Genomic DNA, 23,709 nt, shown 5'->3' on the forward strand with positions numbered 1-23,709 from the left:
CTCATCTTTCAATTAGGCATTTTACAGCCTTCCAGACGCAACACTGAGTTCAACAATTTCAGATCATATCTTCGGCCCCCAATTTTTCTGAAAAGCAGCTGTTGGTAATGATTTCTGCCATTTACACTGCCCCAAGACACATCTCTTGTAACTTTTCTTGACCCATTATCATCTCCTTTTGCCTTGCACCTTCACCCGTTTTGTCATTTAATCTCCCGTCTTCCATCTGATCACAGACCTTGCTGTCTGTTCTCCCCGCATCACCACTCTGCCCTTTTCCTGCCTCTGTACTTGCTTAAACCCCGTTACATCTCTAATTTTTTCCAGTCCTGACAAAAGGTTATCCACTTGAAATGTTAACGCTGTATCTCTCTCCACTGATGCTGCCTGACCTGCTGAGTGTTTCAGCATTTTCTGTTTTCATAACCTTAGTCTTCCCCATTTATGCTCAGTAGGTGAGACTTTTTTTCAGCTGATCTATGGGGTAGTGGTGATGGGTATAATATTAGAGAATTTTCTTATTTGAATTGCAACAGTTGGTTGAACATTTGTATGGTTGTGAAAGAACAGACTTCAACTTCTGAACTTTGGAGTCAATCAATTTTGTGGCTGTCACTCCCCCACTGAACTTTTATTACATTGAGTAGAACAGAACGGCAATTCGTCAGGGGGATTTGCAGCCCAGTGATCTTAAACTCGCCACACGGTATCTACTCCATGGCCCCTTCACCACCCCCACCCCACAAACATATAAGAATTGACATATAGCTTCTGGGAGGCAGTTACTGTCATTGGATCTCCATGACACCTGCTCACAAACCAGGAACCCTGGTCCACAGTTGGGGGAGGTGGCAGGGGATGTGATTACAGGCTTAAATAAATCCTTTAAAGATGTCTGTTATGCATTGCAAAAATAAAATTTTGTTAAAGCAACAGTTTCCCACGGGAGACCCAAAAAATAGGAACAGGTTTCCTTCGGGTCATTAGGCGATCGAGTTGCACAATCTCTGATATTTGATTCCATTTCACATTTTTCTAATATTCTGACCTTAGGCAGTGAAGAAAAAAATGCAGCCACAGCACACACTTTGAAGTCTATCCTTACGTATGTAATTCATATATTAAAAGCATGTTCAATTCATTAGACTTCAAGATAGCTTAATACAATCTCTTCCCCTTTAGGGTACAATCTGTCTGTAATGAAATGGGAGACATTTATTATACATAGATGCTTCAGGGTACAGACTGAATGGAATATAACGGGCTGGGATATTTTTAGCGAAATTGAATAAATTAATATAAAATCATTTCTCAAATAATTATGATTGAATGTAGAGTTTGGCAAGTTTTTAGCTGCAGAAACATAATATGTTGACAGAGGAAATCCTGCTACTTATAACTGAGGCCTGGAAGGCCACAAAAGCCTAGATACTAGCAATGATGAAAATCATTAACATTAGAGCAGATCTGAATATAAAGGCACTGCCTTTATTGTAAAAGGGGTTTCAGGAACCTTGTAAGTGAGCAATATGTATTAAATTTATCTCAGCGCACAGGTCCTGTAACAGCATCTACACATGGCCTCATAGCAGCCCCAGTAATGCCAAGCAACTTTGTCCAAGAAGGTTTATTACAAGAATTGTGGCAGATTTGGTCTGTTTCCTGCAGCATTTTATGTTCCTGAAAAGGCTATTTTCTGTCAGCACATAGTGAAAACTGAGCGATGAATTTCTTGCATGCAAACAAGAAACTCCAATTGACGTGAGGTCTTTAGAAAGCCTGTGAGAACATTCTAGTTGATGCACAGACAGCAGGATTAGGATATATTACTTAGCCCAGGGGAAAAATGGACTAAATTCCCTTACTTGAGATCAGGCTATCAATGCTCCTACATTCTGCATACGATTGTGATCTGCTCTTCAAAATACAGGTCTGCTATGAGATTTTAAGAATTTGTTCTCAGGGTGCAGAAACATTGGAAAAGCCACATTCATTGCCCTGACAAAGTGGTGCTGGGCCTTCTCCTGAAATCATTGCAGTCATTGCTTTGATGATGCTCCCCTGATACTATTAGGTAGGGAATTTCAGGATACTGACTTAGTGATGACGAAGCAACAGAAATAATTGTTTAAGTCGGGATGATATGTGAATCGGAGGTGATGGCGTTCCGACCACATTGCGGCTCTTGTCCTTCTCGGGTATCGAAGTTGTAGGGGCGGGAGGTGCGAAAATTGATCTCGGTGAGATGCTGCCATGCAGCATCCTGTAGATCGAAAATAATGCAGCCATATTGCAGTAATGGAGGGGGGTGGATATTGCACTTGTGATTCCCAGTGTCTTTCTTACTTTTTCGGATGAGACATTAAACTGCCCTCTTAGGTGGGCGAAGGAGATCTCATGGCACTATTTTGAAGAAGGGCAGGGGTGTTCTCCCTGGTATCCTGGCCAAAATTTATCCCTCAACCAACATCACTAAAACAAATTATCTTGTCTATATTACATTGTTGTTTAGGGGCCTTACTGTGTGCAAATTGGCTGCTGGGCTTCCTACATTACAACATACTTCATTGGGTGTCAAGTGATTTGGGACATCCTGAGGTCATGAAAGGTGCTATGCAAATACAAGTCTTTCATTTTCATTTGGTAGTAGCTCTCTGCTAAAGCATTCATGTAATTTGTTGCCTGTAGAGTCTTGGGACATGCTGAGGATGTGATAAGATGTTATATAAATTTCCACTTTTTTTAATGCCACTTTGTTGGCTCTTGTGAGAGGACAGAGCTTGCCTATTTTTAGCCATATTTCCACTTTTGTTGTGAGTGAATATCGCAGGCGTGCAACTCGAACAACAGAACATTTCTGGACAGGCCCCATTACCCAGCATTGGTAGCTTCTCAATTTGTGTTCAGACTTACATCTCTTTGTACTGTCTCAACATAAACATTAAACTACAATTCCTTTGTTTTTAAAGGACCCAATAATGCACATTGCCTCAAAATAACTTGCAAGCACTTGCACTGTGGGATTTGTCGTGTTCCAGGTTTTACAATAAAACTGAAACACTTCTGATGTCACCAAGCAACTCGTGTTACAGACATATGATCTGTCAAGCAGCCAATAAGGGATGGCTCAAAGAATGGTCTGGACATTTGGAATTTGAAACAATTTTCCATCTTAATTTCAATGACCTACAGAGTTTAGACAGAGGTTGAATGCTCACCAAGGGAAGCTCCATGTTCAATAGGGTCTCTGCCTATCCCTCTGGACTATCACCCTGAGATAAAGCAAGGCGAAGGCAGAGCAAAGGGGACAGCTGGGAGCTGGTGTGGGACAGAAGCCCAGCTTTTAAAAAGTTTTTTTTGTCCTCTATGAAATGTGTTGAAAATTTGTGATTTTGTCATAGTGTTTTATGGCAAAGAGCATAACCTGTTTTTTTTTTAAATCACTGAAAGTGGATGTTTAATTCAATCCTTGTCCTGGACAGGCCTGCAGCTCACTTTTATTAATGCTTTGATTTTGGTTCTCCAATTTTCTCCCTCCTCCCCATCCTGTGGGGACTTGGATGCCTTCCATTACCTTGCCTAAGTGGCCATTACTCATGTATAAGCTTTGACAGCAATCGCTGGCTATAATAATATCCCTGAGTGAAGGATATTGTGGTCAAAGCCCTTGCACTGCCACTCCAGGGGTCACTATTGCAACCAGGAACAGAAGCTCTGCCTGATTCTGCCTGGCTCATCTCAAAGCAGTGTGAACAATTAGAGTCATAGGCTGCAATTTTACGCCACCCCAGCGGGTCGGATGGTGGCGTGCGGGCAGTGTAAAATTGAGCAGCAGGCTCTGGGAGGCCTACCCGCCCCGATTCTGCCTCCGGACAAGTTTACGGAGGTCAAGTGGGGGGGCGGGGTGTAGGAAAAGTCCCACCCACCCGATGCCAATCAAGACCCTTAAGTGGCCACTTAACGGCCACACCCTCTCCTGCCTCCATGGGTATTTTACCCGTGGCAAGCGTGTGTGCTGGGGACGTGAAAGGCCGCACCATGATAGCTGCTGGCCATTCCGCGCCCCGGGGTGGGAGGGGGGGTGGGGGGCATGGCAGTCGGTCACAGGGTGCCTGATCGAGGGCCGCCCCCGCCTCCCAACCCACCCCCGGGATCCAAGACACCACTCCTCCCCCCAAACAACCACACTAGCCTCACCAGGGCACGACCGATCCCCCTGGTGAGGCAACCCAAACCTACCCACTCTCGGGTCCATGGCGTCGGCTGGGCTGCAGTCCCAGCAGTGGCCACCGCTTCCTGTAGCGCTGCTGAGACTAAGAGCTGCCAGCCTGCTGATTGGCCGGCAGCTCACTGAGGCAGGATCTCCTCCTCAAGTGGGTGGAAGTCCCGCCTTGGGCCAATTAAAGCCTGGGAATTCCTAAAATATGGGACAGATCCCCAGGCTGGGCGGAAGCGGGTTCGTCACCGACACTTACGTTGGAGTCCGGCTCCCGTCTGCCCACTGTAAAATTCCGGCCTTAGTGTCATAGAGTTTTACAGCACAGAAACAGGCCCTTCGGCCCAACGCGCCTGCGCCGACCATCAAGCACCCGTCCTAACTAATTCCATCTCCCTGCACTTGGCCCGTAGCCTTGTATGTTATGGCATTTCAAATGCACATCTAAATACTTCTTGAATGTCATGAGTGTTCCTGCCTCTACCACCCCTTCAGGCAGTGCGTTCCAGATTCCTACCACCCTCCGGGTGAAAAAATTCCTCCTCAACTCCCCTCTAAACGTCCTGCCCTTTACCTTAAATCTATGCCCCCTGATTACTGACCTCTCCACTAAGGGAAAAAGTTTCTTTCTATCTATCCTATCAATGCCCCTCATAATTTTAAATATCTCAATCATGTCCCCCCTCAGCCTTCTCCGCTCCAAGGAAAACAACCCCAGCCTATCCAGTCTCTCTTCATAACTGAAATGCTCCAGCCCAGGCAACATCCTGGTGAATCTCTTCTGCACCCTCTCCATTGCAATCACATCCTATAGTGTGTTGACCAAAACTGTACACATTACTCCAGCTGTGGCCTAACCAGCATTTTATACAGCTCCATCATACCTCCCTGCTCTTATATTCTATGCCTTGGCTAATGAATGCAAGTATCCCGTATGCCTTCCTAACCACCTTATCTACCTGTGCTGCTGCCTTCAGTGATCTATGGACAAGAACTCCAAGGTCCCTCTGACCCTCTACTTCCTAGGGTCCTACCATCCATTGTATATTCCATTGCCTGTTAGACTTCCCAAAGTGCATCACCTCATACTTCTCAGGAGTAAACTCCATTTGTCACTGCTCCGCCCATCTTACCAGCCCATCTATAGCTTCCTGTAATCTAAGGCTTTCCTCCTCACTATTTACGACACCACCAATTTTCATGTCGTCTGCGAACTTACTGATCATACCTCCTATATTCATGTCTAAATCATTAATTCTGCCACCCTTACCCGAGTCAGGATTAAACCAGGTAACTCCGCCATCAATTCTGTGACCTTCCTGGTCTGCGTGAATCAGAGACAATGGAGTTGATTTAAATGATCAGGTGCCAGCCAGACAAAATGTGCCAGACAGCCATTAGATAATGCCAATGGGAGGCTCATTATGTGTGTGGAGCCCAGAGGGGTGCTCCTGTTCCTCCTGGTCCCACAAGCATAGTTGAAAACTTAACCTTTTGGCCTCCCCTTCGGCTGGCCCAGCACCTCTGCCGAGTAGTGTCCCAAAATGGCAATCAGAGTCAATCAAATGTACATCACTGGACACGGATTTGCACAGTAAAAGAGTCTATGGCTTGAAACTGGTGGGCATTCCAGCTGCCGAGCAGTAGGCCTTTCTGAAGATAATGTTGGCTGGATTGGGAGTGGGATTGAGGCAGTGAACTTTTTCCCACCATTTTAGGGGTACCATCGCCTTGTTTTCACCCAATGCCAACAATGAAAATCTCCCCCACTGTCTTCGCCTCAACTCCAAACAGTTACTTGTAAAACTGCGATCTCAGTCACAATTCAATAAACCCAGTTTCCTGTCTGCTGGCGGCTAGTGCACTCCTCCCCGACACCGGCCTGGACATATTAACATGTGCTTTAGTACAATAACTGACAGGCAGCACTGGGTTACAGGCAATGAACTTATCTGCAGATGCTGGGAAGTTGAGATTCTAATCTCAAACAAGCCGTGCACTATGTGGGATGGTAGCATCCAGTGAGCTCTAACTGGGTTATTTGATTTGCCTGGGATATTGATGTGCTACTCCGACCTGATGTGATATCGACCCTTTCCCTGGTTCTGACTGTGGTGAGACATTTCACTGTAAAGATCCCCATGTCTTTGTAAGAACAAGGCATATTTTACAATTTGGAAGTTGTGAATGACATGACATCAGACCCCAAATAGCCCAGCATCAGATCTTGATGCTCGAGGTTTAAATATTAACTAGCTGCAGACACTTCATGGCCATTTCAACGCACCCAAGCACGGGCCCTTGGGGGTGGGGTGTACGCTACACGTGCCTGTTCACTGACCTCAGGCGGCACATCAACTTGATGCAGGGACTGCAATACAATGCATCAGGCAAACAGCCAACACTATACAAGTTATTTACTGGCTGCACCCCTGTTAGAAGGGCCAGAGATTGGGTATCTCTGACGCCACTTAAAGGTAGACAGCACCTTTTAAAGGGGAGGTGCATTCTGGCTGCAGATAGGAGGAAAACATTCTAAAGGGCTAAAATGCTGCAAGAACTCCAGATAGGACACTCAGGTTATCCGATATCTCGTTGGAGGCCCCAGGGGGCTATATTGTGGACAGGGAGAGGGAGATCCTGTGCCCTGCCCACCCTTCACACCCCTGGGGGGCAGAAACATTTCCGTTGCCACCAGTGGGAAGAGCTCGCAGAGGAGGCCATGCCAGGGGCTTAGTGCCCGGGGCATGATGCAATGCTGCAGAAAGTTTAACGACCTCAACAGAGCTGTCAAGGTAAGAATTCTGCTTTCTTACTCTCTGCTCACACCTCCATGACCTCCAGCCACACTATTCACCATATTCCCTTCACTATCCTGCAAATGCTTCACACACTTTCACTACATCTCCTTACTTCCTCACCACTATTACAACCTTCACTTCTCCACACCTTACATCTTCCACGCAGCTTACCAACTATTCAAATCAAAACAAGCACATTTTTTATTCACAACTGTCACTAATATACACCCTTCTTATTACAAGAGAAAAAAAATCACAGCTTAAGAAAGCTGCCACCGGAGGAGGCTGAGCCCGCCTGCACATCCCCACCTCCGTGGAAGAAAACGCACTGGCCATCAGAGGCAGGGGGACAGTCACAGCAGCAGTCAGTAGCAACACTGGAGGAGACATCGCACAGGGCTTCTTCACACCATATCCTCTTTTTCCCTTCTTACTGCTAGTTCACCATATACACTCTGCATGACAAACTACAGGAAGAGGAGGTCAGCCTGCCTGAAGGTACACCATCAATCAATCTGACCCTAGCAATCACCAACTACCTGAACAAACAGATGGGGAAGAGTTTTGATTTAATGTCTCGCCTGGAGGAGAACTCTGGCAATGCAGCACTTCCACAGTACTGCAACTGAAGATTAGCCTAGATTACGTATCCAAATCCTGGAGTTCATCATCATCTGACTCAGAGGTAAGAATGCCACCTGCTAAGCCAAGCTGACAATTTTATCAAACCAGTGCAAGCCGAGTGTGACAGAGTGCACGTTGAAACAATGACAGGCAATGTGCATAACCTGAAACGACGTCCACAGGAAACAAAACTCCACAATTTCTTCCTCTGATGAAAAGCAAAAACCCTTTCAGATCACAGAGATAATGCCTCACATCTAAAGCCCAGTCCATCTCAGCCTAGGGTCTCAGGGAGGTATTTGAGTTGAAGGCCGTCTCCAGGCCACTAGCAAAGTACAACATCTTGTAAAGGCTCAAAGTCATTCTGGGTCAGTGTACAAAATCTGGAACAGCCAAGACAGTTTCCATTAGTGAGCAGCAACACATCGGGTGGAAGGAGGCTCGTATGACGCATATACACCGGCATGAACCTGTTGGGCCGAATGGCCTGTTTCCATCCTGTAAATGCTATGTAATAGTTGTACCCTTAGTACTCTGAAAGAACTGAAGTTGCTTGGAGAGGGAGTTTTGATTATGCAGATCATCTGATGAAATTGCACTGGGGTTTGTGTTGCTTCACGTTACTCTAAAGTATATTTATTTTGATCATATCCACAACAAGCATCCTCCAAGGCAAATGAAGCAAATGAATGTATCTCATTAGGCCAAGCGATTTATTGAGCTTTCCAGTCGCATGAGGTTATGCAACAAGTGGGAAGGCTTTATTACAAAGTTCAGAAGGGAGTCGCATTCATCAATGCCCCTGCAGAGTTCTGTTAACCCAATGCAATGGACTACAACACTTTCAATCTGGGTTGAAATCCAGCCAAGACTGTTGGAATGTAAGTCACCTCTATCTGCTCACTGCAGGTGACATATGTTTGGGCAATCCTAATCCAGTTTTGAGTAGCTAGGGGGCTAAAGAACTGCCCCTATTTTGGCACTCTCACTCATAGCAGCTGCAAGAATAGCTGGTTTGTCAAATGGAAGCATCATTGTAGTGAAGCAGGGATCTCTTATTCTGAGCTGGGCCAAGGGTAATGTAAACAAAGAACTTGCATTTATATCCTACCTTTCCTGACTTCAGGATGTCCCAAAGTGCTTTACAGCCAATGAAGAACTTTGAAATGTAGCTACTAATGTAACGTAGAGAAACACACCAATTTGCTCACAGAAAGGTCTCAAACAGTAATGAAATAAATTACAATCGAATCTGTTTTAGTGACATCGGTTGAGTGTAAACATTGGCCAGGACACCGGGAAAACTCCCTTGCTCTTTGAATAGTGCCATTGGTTCTTTTACATCCACCAGAGTGGGAAGACAGGGCCTCAGCTTAACGTCTCAGCTGCAAGGTAGTACCTCCAATAGTGTAGCACTCCCCCAGTACTGCATTGAAGTGTTAACCTAGATCACATGCTCAAGGTGAAATCATGGCCATCTAACACAGAGGCGAGACTGCTATCACTGAGACAAGGCTAACTCATAAAGCAGAAGTAACTTCACTCGCTAATTGGTTGTATTATACTTGATTTAGAAATAACTTGCCTCCATACACTCCCAGAATCAGCACAGGACAGGGATCATTATGTACAGCAGCTGTTGCACCCAATCTACAAAAAAAGTCACTGCACCAGATGATCTTGCAAGCCAGTAGGTTGACGCAGAGCAAGTTCCGCTGATGAGGAGCATCATTCAACAAGTGATACCTCAGACTAATTGTAGATCTGATTGAGACAGGACATAGATTAAATCTGAACTGAAGACTTTCAATTTTATTTTCTCCATAATGGTTTGTGGAAGCAGTCTGGAGGGTTCCCATTTGAACAAAGCACAGTCCCATCACAACTCGACTGACAGCATTCCTGTGACAGATACACCACTGGAATCTTCAAACAAGATGAAAGAGCCTTTGTGGAGAAGGCAAAAGACACAAGAAAAGAAAAAGCTATTGAAATGAATTGAGGCAGAAGCTGGCCCTTTGCACAAGGTAAGGCTTGACAGGTCTGTGCAGGCCTCAGAGCCAAGAGCCATCTCACAAGCTGTTCTTTTCATTCCAGTGCCAGTCACATTAAGGGAGTATCAGGTAGATAAGGTGCAGGAGGGCTCAGTGGATGTTAACACAGTGATTAGCTTTGTAATCTAAGACACATAATAGACCTCTAAAGGACTCCTAATACAGTTATCTGTAAATCCTTGCCCTCCAGCGGGAGCACACGGAACTCTCTGAAGGGAATTTTCAATGCTTCTCCAACAAATGATAATTTAACTCTTAAAATACAACAGCTTGCAAAGCTATTTTTCAACACTTCATTCAGAGATACACTGCCCACATACCTTTGTTCCCGTGGATTGGAAGATTTGTGAATCTAAAGGTTGAGTTTCCATTTTCAAATATTTTTCTGCAGATGTGTACAGAACTGCACGATAGATTAATGCTACAATCAGCGTTTTACATGTTGAGTAACTGCTGTACCGACCTAGACTTGTACAGGAATTGCTGAACTGGCCTAGTCCTGTACTGAAACAGGTATTGCTGTACCGTCCTGTGCAGGTACAGATGCTGAACCCAATTCTGTATTGGTACAGGTAAGTTGCTGTTCATAGTAATACTGATCCTGCATTGGTATATATTCAGTCAATAAGTACAGTATCTGTATTAATGTACTACAAAAATCTAAATATGGTGTATTCATATCTGTACCGACACAGACCTGGTAAATGGCAGTACAGCCATTAGCAGGAAACTTGCCTCGGCATCTGGCTGTGCTTTACCTGAGCTGGGATTGTTTGATGCTGACCCTTGGGTAGCATTCCCCAATACTAACATCCCTCATCTCAATTAGCACAAAACACAACCTCATGTTAAGAAGGAAACAAGTACTTATAATTCACCTACTTTAAACTTATGTTATTTGCAACGTGTGGTTGGATAACCCTTCTGCTGCCTTCATCCTTCCAGGGAGACAGGCAAAGTTTTTGCAGCAGGCTGAAAGTGGTAGCCCAAGTCAAGGTAAGGAAAGAATTTACATTTATCTAGCGTCTTCCCCATCCGTGGGATATTTCAAAGCACTTTACAAGCAATGAATCACTTTTGAAGTATTGTCACTGTAAAAGGTATATTAGGATACATAGGATATAGTGCCCTGAAATTCCATAGGGATTCTTCTATAAATATAAGGTAGTCACTAATAAATCCAATAAGGAATTCAGGAGAAACTTCTTTACCAATTGAATGGTTAGAATGTGGAATTCGCTACCACAGGAGATGATTTTACGGAGTAGTGAGAAAAACAGAGAGAAAAAATAGAAGGTTTTGCTGATAGAGTTAGATGGAGAGAGGTGGGAGGAGGCTCATATGGCACAAACACCAGCACGGACCAGTTGGGTTGAATGATCTGTTTCTGTGCTGTACATTCTGTGTAATTCTGACGACAGCTGCATCGCTAGGATTTCCGCTAGTGGAGAACCCCGTGCTTTATCCTTAGCACTGACTTTGCTGTATACATGTGTTGATTCTGCAATTGCCATATGGTCAGTCTTACTAATACCGTTGGCATAATGTGCCAGTCACATGAGACCCCTGTTGCACACCTTTTGATGATTGGTTAAATGGGGTAAGAATAAATGCCGGCAAGCAGATTATCTGACTGCCCTTGGATGTGGGGTGCAAAATGATGACAATCTCCAGGGGAGAGAAAAATACATTTAAACTGCGGATGGGGCAGAAAGGTTTACAGATACATTTCTTCAGGACATTTAACAGGCTCAACAATGTTTTTGGAAACAGATCTCCTTCAGTATCATGAATATTACACTACCTCATGCCTTCAGATCCTTGTATTGTGGAAGTTGAGTGCACTACCTCTTACCTCACCACGGTCTACTCCAGCTCCTCTGCTTCGCCCTGCTACATGACCCCGCGACCCTGTTGAACCTCTGGATGATGAACTTCCTGTTGTGGAGCAATTACTTGACATTTGACCCCGTTGCAGGAAGGTGGGTTTACTGTACGGTATCAAGTCATCTTCTGCAAGGGCCATTAAAAACAATGAAGAGTTAATCTAACAGCCAAAAACTATTAGAAAACATTTCCACTTGTATGATACCTTTCACAGTTCAAAACACTGCCAAGCTAATAAAGACCTACGCACTTAGTGGTCATGGTACTGGGCTAACAATCCCGAGATCATGAGTTCAAATCCCACTATAGCAAGATGTGAAACTGCAATTAAAAACATCTGGCTGTGGGTTACTAACATCAGAAAAAATGGCCATGAAAGTTGCTGGCTTGTTGGAAAAACAAAACAACTTTATTAATGTCCTTCACAAAAAGGAACCGGACATCTTCAGATAGTCAGGCCTACATATGGATCCATTTACCCACTGTGTGTTTGGCTCTTGACGCCTTCAGAGCATTTAGGGATAGTGCTTTGCCAATGTTACCCACATCTCACGATCAAGTAAATGAATGCACAGTCACTTTGTTATATAGGTAAATGCAGCAACCAATTTGTGCAAAGCAAGATCCCACAAACAGCAAATGAACTGAACGACCACTTAATTTATATTTGGTTATAATAGTTGAAGGATACTAGAAGAATTTCCTGATCTTCGAATAGTGCCATGGGATCTCTTGTGTCCTTAGCAAATTGAAGCTGCTCTTCAGCTAGTAAAAGGTGATAATGCTTTATTATAATGATGGGGTAATTTGGTAGACTTAAAGCAAGGAAGTTATGTTAAATAAAAGCAGTGTTCCAGTGAAGCTCAATGCAAGCTCTAGGAATAGCACCTTATCTTCTGATTAGGCACTCTACAGCCCTGTGGGCACAACATTGAGTTCAACGACTTCAGACTGTGACTGCCATTTTGATTTTATTTTACCATGTACCAGTCTTAAACTTGTTTTTCATGCTTTTGCTTTTAGACAGAGCTAACTATTCTGCCATTAATAATCTTTCTGGACAAATGCTTTGTCTTTTGCTCTGGCTATTAGTATCATTTAATCTCTCTGCCCTATCACAGACCTTCCCTTTTGTTCTTCTTCCTCTGTCCCCCGTTTCACTTGCTCAAAGCCTGTTACATTTCTAACTTTTTCCAGTTCTGATGAAAGGTCACAGACCTGAAATGTTAATTCTGTTTCTCTCTCCATAGATGCTGTCAGACCCGCTGTGTATTGCCAGCATTTTCTGTTTTGATGTTAAAGTTATGTTGAAGTTATGTTAAACTTGTATGGAACACTGGTTTGGCCTCAACTGGAATATTGTGTCCAGTTCTGGGTGCCACTCTTTAAGAAAGATGTGAAGAAATGGGAGAGAATATGGAAAAGATTCACAAGAATGGTTCTAAGGAACTTCAGTTATGTGGATAGATTGGAGACGTTGGGATTGTTTTCTTTGGAGAAGTGAAGATTGAGAGGAGATTTGATAGCAGTATTTAAATCATGAAAGGTCTGGACAAGTTGATAGGGAAAAACTATTCCCATTGGTGGAGGGAACGAGAACAAGGAGGCACAGATTTAAGGTAATTGGCAAAAGTAGCAATAGTGACATGAGGAAAAACATTTCATGCAGTGAGTGGCTAGGATCTGGAATGCACTGCCTGAGGCTATGGTGGAGGCAGGTTCAATTGAAGCATTCAAGAGGGAATTGGATTGTTATCTGAAAAGGAAGCATGTGCAGGGGCTATAGGGAAAAGGACGGGGAGTGGCACTAGGTAAATTGATCTTATGGAGAGCCAGCACAGACACGATGGACCAAATGGCCTCCTTCTGTGCTGTAACAATTCTGTGATTCTGTGAAGAGCACTGTTAATAGAATGCCACCAAAGGGTACAGTTTCAGCTTGTTGCATGGACATAAAACTGGCATTGTGGATTGGTCACCTGCTCTAGAAACTGTCCAATTCCCATTATTGATCTGAAAATCAGGAGGTTTCTATAATGCACGACCGACGCACAACACCAGTTATATACCAGAGCAGCAAGTTGAAGATCTGCCCCCCAAGGTTCTAGTGAGTGAAGTGATTGAGGACGAATCATCGAACATGGCTGCATGCTCCAAGTGTGGGATCTGTGATTCGACAGTGAAAAAGTCAGTAGGTGGGGCTGCTCTCTAAAAAAAAAAGGTACATTCTCTTTTCCCATTTCTTAAATAAATATATTGTGGAAATGCATGTTTCCAAGGACATAGAGGATAAATATAGTGTGTGTGTGATGTCTGTGACCTCACTTGCAAGGCCACTTTCTTTCAATATTTGTGATCTGAATAGCTTTTGCAACTCTGTGCAGTTTCCCATCCACTCATAAGGATTCTGCCCTGCACAGTGCGCTGCCTAACGGAACATTCACCCAAGGTCATCTGCTGAGACTAATTTAAATCTTGCACCTGAACATTTCTGGATTTTGCAGGCTCCTTAACCGTTCAATAGCAGGGTTACTGGGGATGCACTGGAGCAGATGCTGCAGGAAGGGAGGGAAAAGGAGGGCTACCTCATTTGGTACTTAAGGGGGCCAGTCACAAAATCGACTGTGCAAAGGAGGAGAAATCCTTGTCACCTTGTGGCAGGGTGGTAATAGTTTCACTGTTTTGAATACAGGATTAAAGAAGTCTTGATGCAATTGTATATAGCATTGGTGAGACCGCATCTGGAGTATTGCATACAGTTTTGGTCTTGTTACCTAAGAAAGGATACACTTGCCATAGAGGGAGTGTAACAAAAGTTCACCAGACTGATTCCTGGGATGGCAGGATTGTCCTACGAGGAGAGATTGAGGAGAGTGGGCTTATATTCTCTAGAGTTTAGAAGAATGAGAGGTGATCTCATTGAAGCATACAAAATTCTTACAGGGCTCGACAAAGTTGATACCGGAAAGATTTCTCGATAGAAATTGTCCCGTTGGGCAGATGCAGCAATGGGTTCATGAAGGGCAGGTCATGCTTGACAAATCTTTTGGAATTCTATGATGACATTACGAGCAAGGTGGACAATGGGGACCCAGTGGATGTGGTGTACCTAGATTTCCAAAAGGCCTTAGACAAGGTGCCGCACAAGAGGCTGCTGCATAAGATAAGGAGGCATGGTGTTAGGGGTAAAGTATTAGCATGGATAGAGGATTGGTTGGCTAACAGGAAGCAGAGAGTGGGGATAAATGAGTGCTATTCTGGGTGGCAATCAGTCACTAGTGGTGTGCCTCAGGGATCGGTGTTGGGACCGCAATTATTTACAATTTATATAGATGATTTGGAGTTGGGGACCACGTGTAGGGTGTCAAAGTTTGCAGATGACAGTAAGATGAGTGGCAGAGCAAAGTGTGCAGATGACTGTGAAACTTTGCAGAGGAACATAGATACATTGAGTGAGTGGGCAAAGGTCTGGCAGATGGAATACAATGTTAATAAATGTGAAGTCATTCATTTCGGTAGGAGTAACAGTAAAAAGGATTATTATTTGAATGGTAAAAAGTTGCAGCATGCTGCTATGCAGAGGGACCTAGGTGTCCTTGTGCATGAATCACAGAAGGTTGGTCTGCAGGTACAGCAAGTAATTAGGAAGGCAAATGGAATTTTGTCCTTCATTGCTAAAGGGATTGAGTTTAAAAGCAGAGAGGTTATGTTGCAGCTGTATAGGGTACTGGTGAGGCCACAACTGGAGTACTGTGTGCAGTTTTGGTCTCCTTACTTGAGAAAGGATATACTGGCACTGGAGAGGGTGCAGAGGAGGTTCACTAGGTTGATTTCGGAGTTGAGGGGGTTGCTTATGAGGAGAGACTGAGTAGATTGGGATTATATTCATTGGAGTTCAGAAGAATGAGGGGGGATCTTATAGAAACATATAAAATCATGAAGGGAATAGATAAGATACAAGTAGAGAGGATGTTTCCACTGGCAGGTGAAGCTAGGACAAGAGGGCATAGCCTCAAGATTAGAGGGAGCAGATTTAGTACTGAATTAAGAAGGAACTTCTTCACCCAGAGGGTTGTTAATCTATGGCATTCCTTGCCCAGTGAAGTAGTTGACGCTTCTTCAGTAAACGTCTTTAAAGCTAAGGTAGATATCTTTTTGAACAATAAAGGAAGTAAGGGATACGGTGAGAGCGCGGGTAAGTGGATCTGAGTCCACGAAAAGATCAGCCATGATCTTATTGAATGGCGGAGCAGGCTCGAGGGGCCGGACGGCCTACTCCTGCTCCTGGTTCTTATGATCTTATGTTTCCCTTGGCTGGGGGTCTAGAACCAGGGAACACAGTCTCAGATTAAGAGGTAGGCCATTTAGGACTGAGATGAGGAGGAATTTCTTCACTCAGAGGGTGGTGAATCTGTAGAATTCTCTACCACAGAGGGCTGTGGAGGCTCAGTCGTTGAGTATGTTCACAACAGAGATCGATGGATTTCTAGATATTAAAGATATCAAGGGATATGGGGATAGCGCGGGAAAATGGCGTTGAGGTAGAAGATCAGCCATGATGTAGATGAATGGTGGAGCAGGCTCGAGGGGCCGAATGGCCTGCTCCTGCTCCTATTCCCTATGTTGCAGTGTTCCTATGTTCACATTGAGTTGCTCTTCTGTCCTCTTATTGGAAAATAACAGCATCATAGAAATATCTGAATGAGGAGACAGGGAGTGAGATAGATGAACTAACACCTGGAGTTGAAGAAATTAAAGCACCTGAGGTATATTTCTACTGATGTTAATCCAGCTCCCTCACACTGGGACTCAGTAACCCCACCCAGCCAATGCCTGTGTTACTTACTTACAGGCCAACTGACTAATAATGTTGAGCTTGGTAACCCTCCCAACCAGCAATGTGTTGGTGACTACATCCCCACTGATGTTAATAAGATCTCCCACATTGTCAAGCTGAGAAACTCTATCCACGATGCTATTGTCAGCATCCACTACTTAAAACTTTTCTGTTTAAAAGCAGGGTGCAGCAAACTGGAATGTCAGAAAGCTGCCTGGAGAGTGGAACAGTTCGTGTCCTGTCAGTGGTGCTGATCGAATGAACAAATAGTTGATGCACCAGTAACAGTGAAATGGGATTCAGGAACACTCACTGTGCCTGTTTTTCTCTGTTTCATTAACAAGGTGAGTATTTGAAAACTAGATTTGCCCGTCCCCAACATCCCATTGCCTCGTTGTCCCACTGCTCTTAATAATTCCGCAGAATTTTCATTTTCAGAAAGCACTTGAGTAACCATCAGTGCAGAGCTAGCGTTAATGCAATCAATTAGCTCCAGCTCCAATAGAATGTCACACCACAGTTACTGCATTTTTCCTGTAGCAGTTAATTTAAGGTTTCCGTTGAAGTTTAGCACTGACCCAATCAATCTGCTGTAAGCACCTCAGACCCACCGTGCCAAGTATTGGGAAATTGTTGGAAAGGAACTAATTGGACCTCAACCTTGTTAAAAGAATTCTGTTGGCCTTTTGATTATGATTTATTCTTCCATCAAGGATAAAAGGTAATGAATTGTGCAATTTTATAACATTTGTTTTTCTTCCACCATGAATAACTTTAAAGGGACAGGCTTCTCCTATGTGGCATGATAGGTTGCAGCAACTCCAAAGAGGCCAGTGCTGCCATCGGGGCCCATGTTATCCTGATGTGCATGCACACTGGTAAATGGTTTTAAAGAGACAAACACTTTTTCCCCCAATGTGCTCCTGAAACTGCTGATTTCTGGGGTATGGTATTACAGGTATTGGCCACCCTCAGATATCTTATCCAAGCAGCCATTCTTTAAGTCAGTGTCACCAGGCTATGTGAGAAAGGGTTTCACAGTCGAGCCTGATCCTAATCTAACTAGATGTCCAGAGATGTGCCCTTTCTAGCTGGAATCACGGGATAGCAATCAGGAGTGGAAAGTCCGGCTGAAATTTTCCCTTCTGAGCCCAGAACTGCGGAGGCCAATTTGAGAACCTGCTACAAACTCAATGCAGACCATGGATCAAGTTAGACTCACCAGACAGCGTCTTTCCTAGCTGAACTATAGGGGAGATCGGGACAATTGTTTAAATGAAGAAGAGAGCAATTTTGGATGGAATGGGTAGCTGGTGAGAAATCCCTCATATTGCTAAGATGGTTTGTTTTGTTGCCACATAAATAATTTGTACCACTGGGCTATCGATTTTCCAAGGATCAAGACTATTTGACAGTGACCATTCAAACTACGCCTAAAGTGAAGACCTGGACTGATTCCTGGCTGGGATGGAGTTCGCAGCACACGAGAGGTAGGTACCAATTAATACAAGTCATGGTCAATGGAGTCCCTGGACTAGTTTCAATCACCTAGAGGGATCAGGGAGGAATTTTCCAGGTTCTTCCCCCCACCTCCCCCCCATCCCCACCCATAATTAGCCTTGAGTTTTTCCATCGGGATTTGTGCCTCTCCCAAGAAACTAAGGGTTTAGAGAGGCATCACATTCATATGGGATGGGATAGATGGACCAGTTGGTCATTTCCTGTCCAATAGTTTTGAAGAAAAGCAAACTTCAGCTCTAAAGAGCCTCACCAAATCGAAAAAAAGCTACAGATCAGAATTCATGGAATTCATGGAATTCTGTTACATGGAAAGTCAAATTGATGTCCTCCACTGTCCCAAGTGTTTCTTCATCTCACCATTTTTGTGTCGTGATGAAGCTGCTCTGTTGTGAGAATGCGCACTCTCCGTTCGCTGATCGGCTGGCGGCCTCCTCTCTATAGACGAGGCACTTCCATCATGGTCCAGCGAGGTCAGGCTGCTCTCCAATCCGGTGGGCTGTAGGTAAGGTGTCTCCACAACTCCATCAGCTGGGGGAGGTTCAGGTGGTGGTGGCAGGTCTGTCCAAGAGATAGAGTGAGTCAACAAAAGCTGGCTACGTCAGCGTCCTTACAGCACCCCTGGGTTAGGGAAAGATGATAAATCAGGCAGGGCTCCTGATCACTAACTGGTGACTCTTGTTAGAGAGTGTGCATATGTGAGAACGTCATAAGAAGAGCCAAGATGAGAAAAGATCAGATGCCCCATCCCTCCAGTTGTCTAACTCACCAGCCTCGCATCCAAATTACACATCGAGTCAGGATCAAGATCACGCCTGATACCACCTCATCACTGAATAGCTTGCTCACATCGACTGTCTAGGGTTACAGTGAAGAATACAGCTTGGGTAAGGTGTTAGAACTGGAGGTTGTAATGCCTTCAGGCCTTTTATCAGGCCTGAAATGGGTGCCACTCCACAACCAAGAGGACCAAGAGCAGCCAAAAATTGAGCTTCATTAATGTTAATAGTGTGAGCTGGCTCTGCATGGCATGCAGCTCCCAATTTGCAGCTAATTAATATTGGGCCTCTTTCCTTGCTGGCAAATTAATTCAAGGGGAAGGTGGGGAAATGGAGAAAGGTGCCAGCAGCAGCATGGCTGGTGTCAATGGAACATTTTAAACACTTAAAAAAAAATTTTTTACTTCCTTGGTGGTCACTGCTTAACCTGAAGAGGGCCAAGCCCAGCTCCTACTCCAGTCAATCCAAACCAGTTGCAGCAAATGGGGCCTAAAACCAGTTCTGGGACCCTCATTTACATATGTAAAGGACCTACTACCTGTTTTAGATGGCCACTCTTGATGCCTGCAAACCTGCTTTAATCAACATGGCGACACCCATACTGCAGCTGCACAATGGGTGGCGATGTTGCGCCCCAATTATGGTCCTTTTTGCCCCCTTCTCTGCTGAGAAAACAGATGCAATGAGGACCAATTCCTACACACTCTGCTCATGCCTTTGAAATCATACTCCCAAAGGAGTCAGTGCATTTGGGAGAGGATGGGAGAAACCAGAAGGGCCAAAAAGGCTGGCTGAACCATTCCAATTGAAATTGGGCCAAAATATTAATGAGATGCCCTGCACCAAGACACAAATTGACTGCTTCTGATTTTCTCTTCCCATATGGCTATGGTTAAACTACATGTCAAACTTCCCATTATAAAATACAAAATTCAACTTCCTATGTAAATGTGTCAAGTTGTTATTACACCCACTCACTAGTGGTGGCACTGTAGTGCTTCAGTTTTGAATCCTAAACCTGTTCTGCAGAAAAACCCCTATGATTCCCAAATTTACTCTTTAACTTTAAATAATATGACTAAGGTGGCTAGCTACACAGTCTGGCAGTAAGTGAGATGTGGTGTTCCACAGAGATTGGTACTGTGCCGATTGTTGATCACTAATTACATACTAGATGTGGACTTGGAAATCAGAATTATAATCTTAAAATCTGCAGATGACACGATATTAGAAGGTATGGTCTATAATGAGGAAGACTGCGACAGGAAGACATTAATAAAGCTGAAGGATGGAGATGTAATTGGCAAATGAATTTCAATTAGATAAATGTGAGGTGGCACATTTTGGAAGGAAAAATAAGGAGTCACATACTCCTTGGAAAGCAAGATTCTATCTGGGATACAGGAACAAAGGAACCTGGGGGTATAGATACATAAATCACTATAAGTAGTGCCACAGGTTAATGAGGCCATTAAAAAAACACAAACAAAACACTGTGATTCATTTTAGAGGGATAGAAATGAAAAGCAGAGAAGTTATGTTAATACAGTATAGAACCTTGTTTAGACCACACTCCAAAATATCACAAGGCTAATAGAGGCACTGGAGAAGGTGCAAAACAGATTTACAAGGATGATGCCAGGGACCACATCTTATGGTCAGCCCAACGTTAGGTTCCACGGGGGGTGGGGGCGGTGGGTGGGGGGGGGGGGTGGGTGGGGGCGGTGGGGAGCCGGAGAATCGGAACGGCAGCAGCCACCACGGAACCTGACGCCGGGATTGCCGGGTCCGATCGTCCCAGGGGCAGGGAAACTCTGCAACGGGACCCTAGTTTGAATATTTAAAATACATATCTGCATACATTACCATGTCATCCACCGCGATCTTCCCATTTCCGATCTTCAGCTCGACGTGTGGCACTCACATGCCTTCACTTTCCCATCCATGTGAAGCTGGCACTACCGAAGTGGTGAAGGGGTCAATTCTACATTCTATGTATAAATAGGGGGGTGGGTGGGGGGCAAATGGGTGGGGGGGAAGAGGTCAACTCTGCATTCTGTTTATAGATGGGGAGGGGAGGGGTCAACTCTGCATTCTGTTTATAGATGGGGAGGGGAGGGGTCAACTCTGCATTCTGTATATAGATGGGGAGGGGAGGGGTCAACTCTGCTTTCTGTATATAGATGGGGAGGGGAGGGGTCAACTCTGCATTCTGTATATAGATGGGGAGGGGAGGGGTCAACTCTGCTTTCTGTATATAGATGGGGAGGGGAGGGGTCAATTCTGCCTTCTGTATATAGATGGGGAGGGGAGGGGTCAATTCTGCCTTCTGTATATAGATAGGGAGGGGAGGGGTCAAATCTGCATTCTGTATATAGATAGGGAGGGGAGGGGTCAACTCTGCCTTCTGTATATAGATAGGGAAGGGAGGGGTCAACTCTGCCTTCTGTATATAGATAGGGAAGGGAGGGGTCAACTCTGCCTTCTGTATATAGATGGGGAGGGGAGGGGTCAACTCTGCATTTTGTTTGCAGGGCTGGCAGCATTTTAAAAATGGCACCAGCACCCGCTTCCGCATCAGGTGATACCGTTCCTGGTGGAGGGGGGCGTCCACCATCAGTATATTAAATGGCCACCCGCCACAGAATCATGGTGGCACAAATCCTGTGCGGAGCAGCTGCCATTTTCTGTACCCTCCGCTGCCTCTGGCGACAGGACAAGCAAATCTGGCCCCAGAACTGAGAGGTTATATCGATCAGGAACGACTGAAAGGCTGAAACTCTTTTCTCTAGTAAAAGGAAAGTTGAGGGATTGTTTGATAGAGGTCCTTGACAGTATGAAAGGGTTTGATAGGTTAGATGTAGAGAAGACAATTCCACTTGTATAAGTATGAGAGTCACCAATAAATCCAATAGGGAATTCAGAAGAGACGTCTTTACCCGAAATGTGGAATTCGCTACCACAAGAAGTAGTTGATGTGAATAGCATCGCTGCATTTAAGGGGAAGCTAGATAAGTAGGAGAGAAAAAGAAATAGCAGGATATGCAAATAGGGTTAGATGATGAGGGGTGGGAGGAGGCTCATATGGAGCTTCACTGGCATTGACCAGTTGGACCAAATGGCCTGGTTCTGTGTTGTACATTCTAGTCATTATATAAAAATATGTACAAAATCTACAAGGTGAAACTTGCAAATTTGACATGAGTATAAAATGGGTGGAAGGAGAAAATTTTCTCTGTTGATTTTAGTTAGTCTGGAGAGTACTTTTGGCTCAAATCTTAGCAGGAACTCACCCCCCTGAGAGAGATCTCGGCGGTACTGAGTCGTCTTAGTTTTCTTTTTCGCCCGGGCTTTCTGGCTGGGTGGGGTGTTCACGCTGTTGCTCCCCATCACTGGGGTGTGTCTCGTCTTCCCTGGAAATCAGATCAAAATGATTAAGGGCAGGAAAAGTCCAACCACAGGAGACAAGGTGCAATTGGAATGGAGAGTGAGATTTTTCAGGATATTTGGAAGAACAAAGAACAAAGAACAGTACAGCATAGGAACAGGCCATTCGGCCTTCCAAGCCTGCGCCGATCTTGATGCCTGTCTAAACTAAAACGTTCTGCACTTCCGGGACCGTATCCCTCTATTCCCATCCTATTCATGTATTTGTCAAGATGCCTCTTAAATGTCGCTATCGTACCTGCCTCCACCACCTCCCCCGGCAGCAAGTTCCAGGCACTCACCACCCTCTGTGGAATCCCAAAAGCCCCACTCCCTGAGGACCCTTTCCCCTCTCTGTCCAGTCCCCTCCCCACCCCTCTCCTCACGGTGCTGACTCATGCTGGATTATGTTTCCATGGGCCACTGCCCTCTGTACCTCAGTCAAGTGACCATTCACCACTTGTCCACTTATGACCCATGCCACTGAGGTATTCAACCAGGGTCATTAGAGTCATAGAGAGATACAGCACTGAAACAGGCCCTTTGGCCCACTGAGTCTGTGCCAACCATCAACCACCCATTTATACTAATCCTACATTAATCCCATATTCCCTACCACATCCCCACCTTCCCTCAATTCTCCTACCACCTACCTACACTAGGGGCAATTTACAATGGCCAATTTACCCATCAACCTGCAAGTCTTTGGCTGTGGGAAGAAACAGGAACACCTGGTGGAAACCCACGCGGTCACAGGGAGAACTTGCAAACTCCGCACAGGCAGTACCCAGAATCGAACCCGGGTCGCTGGAGCTGTGAGGCTGCGGTGCTAACCACTGCGCCACTGTGCTGCCTCCCACCCCCCCCCCCCACCCACCCCGTCTCCAGCCATTGTCCACACTCATGCAGAAAATCGTTAGGAATCAGTAGCAAATGGCCTGGTTCTGTTTTGTACATTCAAATAATTATGTAAAAATATGTACAAAACCGACAAGGTGAAACTTACAAATTTGTCATGAGTCAGCACCATGAGGAGGGGGAGGGAGGCGACTGGACAGAAAGGGGAAAGGATCCTCGGGGACTGGGGCTTCTGGGATTCTACTCAGTATGCCTTGGTGCGATTTAATGTGCTTTTGGGAATAAAATGCTTCCAGAATCCAGCCTATGACTTCCAGTGAAGTAACAGGCTCCAGAAGCTGGCCGAGCGCGTCTACCCTGAGGCACAGTGTGGCTTTCGTGCAGAGAGATCGACTATTGACATGCTGTTCTCCCTTCGTCAGATACAGGAGAAATGCCGTGAACAACAGATGCCCCTCTACATTGCTTTCATTGATCTCACCAAAGCCTTTGACCTCGTCAGCAGACGTGGTCTCTTCAGACTACTAGAAAAGATCGGATGTCCACCAAAGCTACTAAGTATCATCACCTCATTCCATGACAATATGAAAGGCACAATTCAACATGGTGGCTCCTCATCAGAGCCCTTTCCTATCCTGAGTGGTGTGAAACAGGGCTGTGTTCTCGCACCCACACTTTTTGGGATTTTCTTCTCCCTGCTGCTTTCACA

General features: G+C 44.9%; 1 protein-coding gene across 5 annotated transcripts in view; it reads right to left on the minus strand.

Annotated features, from left to right (window-relative positions):
* The window catches only part of robo3 (roundabout, axon guidance receptor, homolog 3 (Drosophila)), a 514,962-nt gene that overhangs the window by 15,537 nt on the left and 475,716 nt on the right, over positions 1–23,709 (minus strand). For 4 of the 5 annotated variants that reach the window (XM_068053848.1, XM_068053850.1, XM_068053849.1 and 1 more), the window contains 3 exons: positions 22,010–22,129; positions 18,298–18,498; positions 11,551–11,708 (listed from right to left, as the gene is read on the minus strand). In XM_068053848.1, the coding sequence (XP_067909949.1) occupies positions 11,551–11,708; positions 18,298–18,498; positions 22,010–22,129 (479 nt within the window). The remainder of the gene's footprint in view (positions 1–11,550; positions 11,709–18,297; positions 18,499–22,009; positions 22,130–23,709) is intronic. The other variant, XM_068053853.1, reaches the window with a different exon arrangement.

This window comes from Heterodontus francisci, chromosome 22 (assembly GCF_036365525.1).
Source record: "Heterodontus francisci isolate sHetFra1 chromosome 22, sHetFra1.hap1, whole genome shotgun sequence".
Taxonomy (NCBI): Eukaryota; Metazoa; Chordata; class Chondrichthyes; order Heterodontiformes; family Heterodontidae; genus Heterodontus; species Heterodontus francisci.